This window comes from Centroberyx gerrardi, unplaced genomic scaffold, assembly GCF_048128805.1.
Source record: "Centroberyx gerrardi isolate f3 unplaced genomic scaffold, fCenGer3.hap1.cur.20231027 Scaffold_568, whole genome shotgun sequence".
In the NCBI taxonomy this organism is placed as follows: Eukaryota; Metazoa; Chordata; class Actinopteri; order Beryciformes; family Berycidae; genus Centroberyx; species Centroberyx gerrardi.
In genome coordinates, this window is record NW_027605389.1 from 6,696 (window position 1) to 17,935 (window position 11,240).

At 40.8% G+C, this 11,240-nt stretch overlaps 1 protein-coding gene across 1 annotated transcript; it reads left to right on the forward strand.

The window, feature by feature from the left end:
- Positions 1 to 5,364: 5,364 nt before the first annotated feature.
- Positions 5,365 to 10,785, forward strand: LOC144538458 (neuromedin-K receptor-like). Its single transcript, XM_078282511.1, has 5 exons — positions 5,365 to 5,839; positions 6,925 to 7,113; positions 7,470 to 7,620; positions 10,224 to 10,420; positions 10,545 to 10,785. Exons 1-5 carry the CDS (start codon positions 5,472 to 5,474, stop codon positions 10,783 to 10,785), a joined length of 1,146 nt encoding a protein of 381 aa, XP_078138637.1. The 5' UTR covers positions 5,365 to 5,471.
- Positions 10,786 to 11,240: the final 455 nt, after the last annotated feature.

The following is an 11,240-nucleotide window of genomic DNA, read 5'->3' on the forward strand; positions in this document are numbered from 1 at the left end:
TCTTTAAACCATATGATAATTTCTCCTGAATCTCTCCTGAGGATTTTTTACTGATGGCACACACAACTCCCTGTAACTATGAGGAGAGTGTATGCAAATCTCCTCAGTTACATGTCTCTAACAAGATGATAACATCTTAACTAGATATAATATTTACACAATCAGAGCCATTGTTCTTTTCTCCAAATGTGGAGAAGTACATCCCCTGAATGTTATAACTTGTTATTTAGGGATATTAACCAGTAAATGTATGTTTTGTGATCCAAAGCACGTAAGTCATAAACGTCATCAGCCTAGCTCATGAGATTATTACATATAAATGCTAGCTTTTTTGTTTTTATCTCACAAAGTTCACTCGGGGCTGTGTTACCTCCCCTTGACATTACAGCAGCACATCTGTTTGGCTCGGTACTGAGCTGTGGTCTGTCCACCTTTACTCCAGTATCAGGCTGCCTGGCTGGTTTGACCGCCTCTTCTGCCTCAGCTTATTGCCTCATGGAGGTTGACTGTAGCTGGCTGGTCTCCTCCCTTGGGGCTTCCTCTCCAGGTCAGTGTCCATCTCCACATTTATCCTGTGGATGATCCTGTGGGGTACATCCGTCCGGGGTAGAAGGGCGGAGAGGGTGACCTTGGCTGTTGGATATGTCTTCACCACACTGGACAGAGTTTTGGCCGCATCCACCCCCCAGGTGCTGAGGTCATTGGTCCCGGTGTGTAGAATGACGTGGGAGTCTCCCAGTGTTTTCTCCGCCAGCAGTATCGGGGCAGACTGAGTGATGGGACTCCACAGCTCTTCTCCCTGGAAACAGCCGTGTCTGATGCAGGCGTTTCCCATTAGTCACACAGAAAGACAACACTGTCTTTCCTCTCTGTGTGTGGCTGCTGGGAAGTTATTGAACTGCTCTTTGTGTTGGGATGGCCCTTCTCTTTTGGGGCAGTAAGAGACACTGGGGTGGTTGCAGGGCAGGAGGTGTGTGTGTGTGTGTGTGTGTGTGTGTGTGAGAGGTGTTATTAAGTGGGCTTGAGCTTGTCATCTGTGTATTGTGAGTGTGTTCTCTCTCTCTCACTCTCTCTCTCTCTCTCTCTCTCAAGAGAAGTCCGGACAGCAAAAGCTCCATTTAGACATGTAATCCTGCAGGATCAGTCACTTGCTCATAAGCTTCTCTCGCTCTCTCTCTCTCTCTCTCTCTCTCTCTCTCTCTCTCGCTCTCTCTCTCTCTCTCTCTCTCTCTCGCTCTCTCTCTCTCTCTCTCTCTCTCTCACATTAGACACATGAACATCCACACACATGGCGAGTAATATGGCTATTTTTTTTTTGTTTGTTTTAGTATTTTTATTATTTGTACAGTTTTATTATGCTTCTTTTATACTCTATTTGGGTGTTTATATTCTATTTAAACTTTCCCTGCTGAATCCTATTACTTTTGCTGCTGCAACAACATAATGTCCCCACAGGAACAATCAATACATTTTCACCTTATCTCATAATGTTATTACATCAGAACTCATAGCTTTCAAACAGGGCCTGCTTTACTCTTTGTTTTTCATGATTGAATAAATGTTAAAATGTTAATTACCTCAAATGGCCAACGTCTTTTCCCTCCATGTAGCACTTCCCATCTCTCGCTCTCTCTTAAGAAGCCTGGACAGCAAAAGCTCTCTTTAGCCATGTAATCCTGTAGGATCAGACACTTGCTCATAGTCTCTCTCTCACTCTCTCTCTCAGATACTCCACCGGGACACATAGACGACACATACACAAAACACATGAGCACACACACAGCCTATGCGCGGCCATGGCCTTCAACTAGATACAAAGTATGGCAAATGCCGAGTCCAAATTTGATCTCATTATAATGGAGACAAAGTTTTTAATTTTCTATCAAATTGTAGGAAATTTATTTGGAAGTCATATCTAAAAAAAATCATATCAGCGGAGCATTCAGGACCAATGTTCCCTATAAGCTGATAGTTTGTTAACATATAATAATTTTTCACACTGACTAAATAATAATATCCTTTTAGTCATCAGTCATTGCTCCACAGGATTTAATGAATTGATGCCCCTGCGCACAGTGTGCAATAACTGGCTCAGATTTAGACTATTGGCAGGTCTAGACTCTCCAAACAGCAAATGTAAAGACGTGTTGGCCTGATCATCACAGATATTTTATGGAAATCAACTAAAAATATCTGGTCACCTCAGGTTTGCATATGGCCTGTACAGTATGTGCGTAAAGACATTTCTTGTGTGCAAGTGAAGCATATAGGGAGAGAATTTATGTATGTATTTCTTCTGTGCATGGGGCATGTATACATATTTGTGCTATTCACTCACCATACACAAACAAACACAGAGATGTGACTTTGCCTTCATCATACTTCCCCGCAAAGGATTTTTGCCAGAAAAGGACAGAAAAGCTCTCAAGCCCGACAGTGAGTAAACATTTTTCCCCTGAAGCAGGATTTATAACATTCCAGAGGAAACATTTATAGCTCAGTGATATACAGTATGTTAAGTCTCAGGAGAGAAATATAACATCTCTTTGCCATCTGACCGTATGATCATTCGTTTCTGAATAATTTCCCCCCAGTCCTCCTCAGAAAAAGGGGAGAAATAAACTGGAAAATACATTTTCAAAATTTCAAAAAAAGAAGTGTGCTTGCTGAAAGCCGCATATATGCATGACTGTGTTTACATTAAGTGTGTTTGACACCATCAAATTGTTATACATGAAGCAGACAGGACAAGACACAGAGAGAATTAATCCTTCATTCACATTTATAACACATATACACAGTATGTGATGTTATTGGGGACATAGCATTGAGTCATACTGGGGTTTCTTGGCAAACTCATATTCTTCTCATGTTCTTGCTCAAGGAGACACTGTTATGAGAGGTAACTGAAATGTATTTGAAATAAATTACAGATGTGGTCTGTTGATTGGAGAAAGTCCTTGTGTCTTATGTGAACCTTCTTTGAGATGTTTCTCTCAATTATTCTTCTTCTGAGCTTCTTCTGAAGTATTCTATATGCATGGCCCACGTACACACATACACACAGATGCACATGCACACACATGTGCAAGCATTCATCCACACCGAATGACTCACACACATACACTACATATAAAAAAAAATACCATTACAAGTTGGAACCCTTTTCATTTTTCTTCAACAAGTGATTTTGACTCAAGGTCAAAGACTAAACTACTGTCAATATCAATTTCATTTTCTTCTGACAGATCAAACTTCACCCTATGACACATTGAATCAGACAAAAAACAAAGAGACTCACTCGTCTCCCCTGCTGTGGCCTGCAGAGTACCACCCTTGTGATTAAATGATGGCTGAATTATTCATAGAAAATTAAGAAAAATAATTTTTGATGCAGCTAATGATATTATCAACAGTTACTTAATAGCTTATGACCTTTTTAGTATGGGGCACAGGCACTGTTTCAGAAGAGGTTTCAACCGTGACATTTGAGTCAGGGAGTGGCCCAAAAGAGGTGGCCTCTGGGTAATGAGGTCACGCTGAGAGGAAACACACTTTTTGACCTTCTAGAGGTCTTTTCCCAGTGTGCACAGCTTATATGTGTTTGTGTGTGAATGTGCTCTAAAGCGAATGATCCACAGACTCATTGATAAGACCTAACTATATGGTACCATGTCCTTCCTGGATCAAATTATTTCTTTTTAGCGTAGGGAATACCAAATTCTAAAGACCTATAGCTGTCGTTACAGTAGGAGAACAGGGAGAGAGACACAACAGATTGTACAATGTAGCTCATTAAAATAAATACACCAGCTGCAATCCAAGCTAATTGGCAGTAGTATTACCCACCAGGAGCAAAAGACACTAATTGGGTATTTTACAGATACCTGGGGCTACATCATTGGCCTGAAGCCTCAGTTTGGATTAAGGGATAAAAAAGTACCTTGATTTGTGAGTACCAAAGGTATTTCACTAACACTTAGGAGAATACAATATTTTAAGCACTGCTACAAAGCAGAGTAAATTGAGAAAGTGATCTTTACAAAAATGGGTCTAGTTATGTGTAACTCATAGAGCAGCTAGTTAAATCTCTGCATGGAAGTGTGAAATTGAAACACAAAGTAACAAAATATAGGAAGATTCCAAATTGATTCACCCATACAGCTAAGAAATGTTATATTAAAGCCCTGAACGAAGCATTGGTGGACTTAATTTTACAATAGCCTGTGTTCAGAGAAAATAAAATGTTTTTTGATCACCGTCTAATAAATGTTTGATTTCGAGGATCAAACATTGTGATTGAAATTTATATTTTAGTGTAGTGTTAAAGAAGAGATAAATATAAATAGATAAATATGATAATTTTGCGGCATTCCAGCATTTACGAAAATGTTTTGCTTTCATGCCCGTTTTACTGAAGCCTTAGATATGCGTTTTAGTAATGATGTCCCTGATCATCAACCACCACTGGCAGACTGGTAACTCTCTATCAGTTACGAGTCAATTCAGCCTGCAGAGGGAATACTGACACTGTAATGTAGAAAATTGTATGTGGGAGATGAGGAGGCTTCACTGAATTAGTGAGTTAGTTTTCTTGGCCATCACTTTACACTGAAATGCTAAATATTGCAATTATCATCCCCTATGTTTTCCTATTTTATCCATTCGTAATAAACTTAAATAAGAGACATCACAAATTCAAATACAGAATCACATGAGACGTTAGACTTTTTTCCACCAACATGCATGTCTATTTTCTATTCAGCCTGTCATGATTGCGTATAATGCAAACCAAGATACAGAAAATGCGCAAGCCATATGCCATTCACTTTTGATGCCTCGGGTAGCCTACTAAGTTTGATGTGCGGTGGCCCAAGGAAACAGATAACACACGACACAAGAAATGGCCACCATACCAAATCGCGCACCAGACTCGAATAGCTACATCCATGGACTTTACTTGATGGGGGGCTTATTGGGATTGATTAGGACTGGATCAGCATCACATCTCAAATTCGTTTGTTGTAAGCAATGATGTAGTGGTAAATAATCAATATAAACAAAAAATGTTGTTGTTTTTTAAAGCATCAAATATGCTTTTTCCTTAAAAGTCCCCATCGTCATATAACTTCAAACCATATGTTTGATACATCAAACTGGACCAGTTTGATACACAATTATGATATACAGGCTACTATAGATTTACCTCAAAAGATTTGCTGCAGGTTATACATGTTGGTAAACTCCATTTGGAGAGGCTGGTAAGCTGAGTTGAGGTGGTTTTACCCTCCACTACGTCCCTACGCACCTGCAGTGTGCGGGAGTGGAACAGCTGCGGCATGACTGCTCTCCCTGCTCTCTGGTCACATGTAGCACTCTCGCGCGTAAGGTGCGCACCAGAGGTGCCAAAGTGATTTTCTGTTGCCTGCCAACAACGAATTGAAGTGAATCTGACTGAGGATACTTGAGGAATGGCTACTGCACAGTATGGATCCAACACAACGCGAAATTTGACAAACCAGTTCATCCAGCCACCGTGGCGCATCGCGTTGTGGTCGGTGGCCTACAGCACCGTCCTCACCGTGGCGGTTTTTGGGAACTTGATTGTGATTTGGATTATTCTGGCCCATAAGCGGATGAGAACTGTGACGAACTATTTCTTACTAAACTTGGCTTTCGCTGATGTTTCGATGGCAGCTTTCAATACTCTGATTAACTTCATCTACGCGGCTCATGGCGAGTGGTACTTTGGAGAAGCATACTGCAGGTTTCACAACTTCTTCCCTGTCACTGCTGTGTTTGCCAGCATCTACTCTATGACTGCTGTAGCTATTGACAGGTAATGACTGAGAAGGTTTTATTATTATTATTATTAGTATTAGTATTATTGTGATGGAAATATTTATTATTCAATTTGGGACATTTTCGTGATAATTATAGGATGAATTCATTTTACAACAATTTGACTAATAATATTGAATTCAGAAATTCCGAGGAAAAAAAACTGGACCAGCAGTCGGGTCAATTCACTTTTGATGATTTAAGAATAAATTAAAATTTTAATATTTTGATGTGAAGATTGTCTGGATTGTATGAAGGTGAACTGACCTCAATTTACCCAAGTATTTCTGACGTCTGTGTCTTTTCAGAAGATCAAATGCCAAATACATGGCAGTACTGTAAGCACATAAACATGTGATGACCTGAATTACTTGTGATTGTTCCAAACAGAAAAAAAAAAAGTTTCTAAAATGTTGTTTGTTCATTATTATTATCTGTGCTATTACTTTGAATTTTGCCAAGTAAGACGTTCAAAATCAAAACATGAAAACAATGGGAACAAACAAATGCCACTTCCAACACATCCTTTTTGATATGATTTCAATAGCTACAATTTTAAATGAAAGAGTCACCAAGTGTCATGCATGCTGTATACACACAAGAGTAAAGATGTTTGAGCAGTTTTGACTTAAAATGTGCCTTAGTAAGAATTGATCAACAAAGATTAAGCACATGAGTATCTTCACCAATGCCCTCTGATAGAGGCTTTTTACAAGTTTACCAGCATACTGAAAATGCCACTATTTTGAACTTCTGTGTATATATATATATATATATGTATAAATAGATATTCATCAGAAGAATACTATTCAGCCTGTAACCCATTATTCATGGCCAATGGTGAGTGAGTGACAGTAAAACTAATCTAAAATGCCAAATGCAATAATGGACATCCTATGGGATTAACTCCCTTGTTTATTTTTTAGTATTGCATTAAATGCAGTATACTGACACTGCTATGTACTGATGAATGCATTCTAGTCAGCATTCGGGTGATACTAGTATGTCGCCTATTCTGTATGCAGCACTAGCATTAGGTCACCCAAGGTCGCCCATGACTGTTTTGTGACCTCCTTCCCGCAGGTACATGGCCATCATCCATCCTCTGAAGCCGCGTCTGTCGGCGACGGCCACCAAGGTGGTGATAGTGTGTATCTGGAGTCTGGCTGTGGTGCTGGCCTTCCCTCTCTGCTTCTTCTCCACCATCCGCACTCTGCCGCGCAGGACCATCTGCTACGTGGCCTGGCCCCGGATGGCAGACGACCCCTTCATGTGAGTGCACACACACATCCACCATGTACAAATGCCATGCGCGCACACACACACACACACACACACACACACACACACACACACACACACACACACACACACACACACACATGCACACACCTTATAGAGCTAGTAACAAATCAACAAATTGTCATGGCCAAAATATTGTTTCATACATTTATGTTTTTCTTTGCTTTGTCTGTAGCCAACATGGTGTTCATCACTAACTCCGGATATGCCATTATTCGTCCCCTCTTCATCATGCATGTCATTATTTTGTGTTGAACAGCTTCAGAGGCACCAGTTACAATTGAACAATATATCCTAGGTGGTGATTTGCTCCTCTACTTGTTCAGGTATCATATCATAGTGACAGTCCTGGTCTACCTGCTGCCCTTAGTGGTGATGGGCATCACCTACACCATTGTGGGGGTGACGCTGTGGGGAGGGGAGATCCCAGGGGATTCATCTGATAACTATCATGGACAGCTCCGAGCCAAAAGGAAGGTAAGCGCCACCTTTGTTCAATGCATTTACATATTATACACACAATACTATTGCATTCATTTTGTCTATTTGTGAGAGTGTGTCTGTGTGTGTCTTCCAAGTCTTTGGAAGGGAAGTGCAGAGAAGTATTGGCAGCTAGACAACGTACATATTTAGATAAGGTTTTGCCTCTTACCCATGAATCAACTAAACAAACAGGAGGCGTGGTCACTCCAGGTTTCATGAAAGGACTTTGGTGGTTGGACAACAGACTGGCAGATAAAGTACTACTTAGCTACTCACATAATACTTACATATTTACATAACTAAGTCCTGCTTTTGCTGATATGCTGCTGCTACTGAGCAGAAGTGTGAGGCAGCGAGCAGGGAGACTGCCCATCAACTGGACGACCCAGGTTCAAGCCTCCACCCTGTTGAAGAGTCCTTGAGCAAGACACTGAAGCCTTACCAGCTCTAGGGTTGCTGTTGTGTAGCCAACCCTACCTTCTGTGGAGAGGAGCAAGTAAAAAGAGGATTTAGCCACAGCAATCAAAAAAGTATTGCATTATTAATACATAATTATACCCTCCAAAGATCAGGGAGCACCAATCCTCAACAGCAATAAGGGTCCAAATCTTTAGAAAGACCTCGGCTGACTGGGATTGAAAGTGAAACACATGGCTCTGAGCCAATTAGGCAAGAAACACAGACACCAGTGTAATCAGTTCTGCAATGTTACAACACCATACACCACCAAGTCCATTCCCTCCCTAGCATAGATCAATAAAATGTGTCAGGTATAGGTGTCAGTCACATTAATTAGGTCAGTGTTAGTGAAGGGAATTCATACGCAGACTGTCAATTTTATGTCTGCAGCACAAGTACCTTTCTAATTCTGCCCTCCCTGTATATTTCCATGTTATGATGCACACCCATATAGATTTTTGCAAGCATAATTTATTGTTCAGTTGCAACTTCAGCCTTGAAGAAGAGAAAAAAACATCCATTTCAGGAATGAAAATGCACTTGACATCAGCCCAGCTACAGAATGTGCTTTGCAACAGTTAGTGCGTGGGGTGGGTTATACAGGGATTAAGGTCATCACAGCTTGCATGACGAACATCTATCAGGCCAGCTGTGGGATTAATGCCAAAGAATACAATTTATTGATAAACACCACAAATACCACAGGTTTACATGTCGGATTATTCAAAGAGACCCCAAAAAAGGTTAGGCTGTGGAAACATTCACTGATAAAGGATGCTGATGTTTTGGTTGGAATAAAAAAACGCTGAATCATCATTATTTTCTAATAAGTGGATCAGGATCTTGTTCTTTATCAGTGACCCTATATCAGTATTTATCATATAAAGTTGAGTATAGTACAGTTTCCCTCTAAATTTGCATAGGGAATAATTTTCTTCCACCAATGTGGTGCTACACACACACACACACACACACACACACACACACACACACACACACACACAAACAGAGAGAGAGACAGATGCAGGCTTGCAATTTACAACATTATACTGAGCTTCAAAGAAAAAGTCATCAAATCATCAAAGAACCAACTTGCTGGCTGAGCCTAGAGATAAAAGAGATTCACAAATTCCATTAACACAAACCTGAAAGAAAATGTCAGACTTAATTCAAAGGCCCTCGGAGATAAGCTCCCATCTGGGCTGGAGCTGATAGGAAGTCATTCTCACCTTCTTCTCGCAGGTGAGCTTGTGGTCCTGGTGAAAAAGCAGCCTGCTCCTTGTAACCCCCCACGGGTCGTCATTGTGCTGCGATAATTGATAAGCTCTGGGGTGCTGTCGTCTCTATCCTACCTGAGCCTGCTGCGCCCGGTGTGTCATCATTGACCTTTCCCTCTCTTTGTATGGCTGCCATAGGGGCAGAATGAAGGGGAACAGACAACATCCCTTCTACTATAAGCACAATGTGCATATAAAACAGCTGCCAACGCCTAAAGACAAGCTATTAATCATTCCGTCTTCATCATTTATAGTACAGGTGTTATTGTCTGCGGAGTCAATATTGTATTATATTTCACCCCCAGTGGATGTGACTGTCACAAACAATTAAAGGGAATAATGACTTGACTGTCTGTGTGGAGAAAAGGGCAATTACATGGTCAAAACTGATAACTTATTATAAATTCGGTTATAATAATGTCAATATATATATATTTTTTTCTTATTAAAGTTGTATACCTACTTTTGAAACATACTGTATATGAATGGTCCATTCAGCAGCATACACATTTTTGTGTTTGAGAGGTGTTGACCATTACCGGACAAGGTCTAAATATGAAATAAAATAAAGTTACATGTGTTACAAAGACAAAATACATAAAACACAACTGAAATAAACGAAATAAACACAACAAAACCAGAAACAGCAATATCAAATATATTATAACATCTATGTAAGGTCTTCACTTCCATTTCGGTCACATTGTCTTGTCACTCCTAATTATTGCTCTGCAATGCAATCACAGAGGATTACTAAGAAAAAAAAAGTATATACACACACAAACAAACACACACACACAATAAATCGGATTTCGCTTCATTTGTGTTTCAATCTAACTCCTTTTTTCTTTTGTCTGGCAGGTGGTGAAGATGATGATCATCGTAGTGGTGACCTTTGCCCTCTGCTGGCTGCCCTATCATGTCTACTTCATTGTGACGGGCCTCAACAAGCATCTGAACAGGTGGAAGTACATCCAGCAGGTTTACCTGTCGGTGCTGTGGCTGGCCATGAGCTCCACCATGTACAACCCCATCATCTACTGCTGCCTCAACAGCAGGTGGGCAAAAATACAAGCATACAAGCATGTAGACTACACACACACACACACACACACACACACACATGTATATAGAGACGACAGCAGCATCTCTCTTGATTAAATGTTGGTAATCTGGGTCCAGGTTCCGCGCCGGCTTCAAGCAGGTTTTCCGCTGGTGTCCGTTTGTGCGGGTGTCGAGCTACGATGAGCTGGAGCTTCGGACCACGCGACTCCGGCCGGGCCGCCAGAGCAGCATGTGCACGCTGTCCCGCGTCGAGACCAGCATCCACAGCAGCGACCGTTACCTCAGCAAAGACAAGAGCACTTGTTCCCGTGAAATCAGGTCAAGGCTGTACTCTGAGCCCAGTAACATGGAGGGTTAATTGTCTGGAGTGGGCACCCTGCGGTACATTGTTTTTCAGCATCATAGATATTTTTTTTCTGCACAGCAAATTTGCCAGTGTTAAGTGGATAAGTGTGATTTTTCAGTGACAGTTGTTTTGAGTTGATGAACGCTGATTGGAGTGTTAGTGCTGTGTTAGTTAGAGCTGATATGGCTCTGGGGTGGCTGGTCAAAACTAAAAAAAAACTAAAATAAAATAAAATAAAATTCAAAAGTGTTAAATTAACTCTGATGGGAGTGGACTTGTATAAGCACCGGCATAGTGTTGATTTTTACTCTCTCAGAGCTAAATTACACTGACAATTTTGCTGTGTGTATGATTGAGCTCTAGTTTAATTGAGCATGGGAACAATAAAATGCAAGTGATTTCACGGCATGTACACACACAAACAAGCACACACTCTCTTTCCCTCTCTTTGTCTCTCTCTCAAGCAC

What these genes read in the sequence shown, in the direction of transcription:
- LOC144538458 (XM_078282511.1), top strand. Translation starts at nt 5,472, where the DNA reads ATGGCTACTGCACAGTATGGATCCAACACAACGCGAAATTTGACAAAC. An exon ending in ATGGCAGACGACCCCTTCAT is followed by an intron (nt 7,114 to 7,469) that starts GTGAGTGCACAC and finishes CTACTTGTTCAG; the next exon opens with GTATCATATCATAGTGACAG. An exon ending in AGCTCCGAGCCAAAAGGAAG is followed by an intron (nt 7,621 to 10,223) that starts GTAAGCGCCACC and finishes TTTGTCTGGCAG; the next exon opens with GTGGTGAAGATGATGATCAT.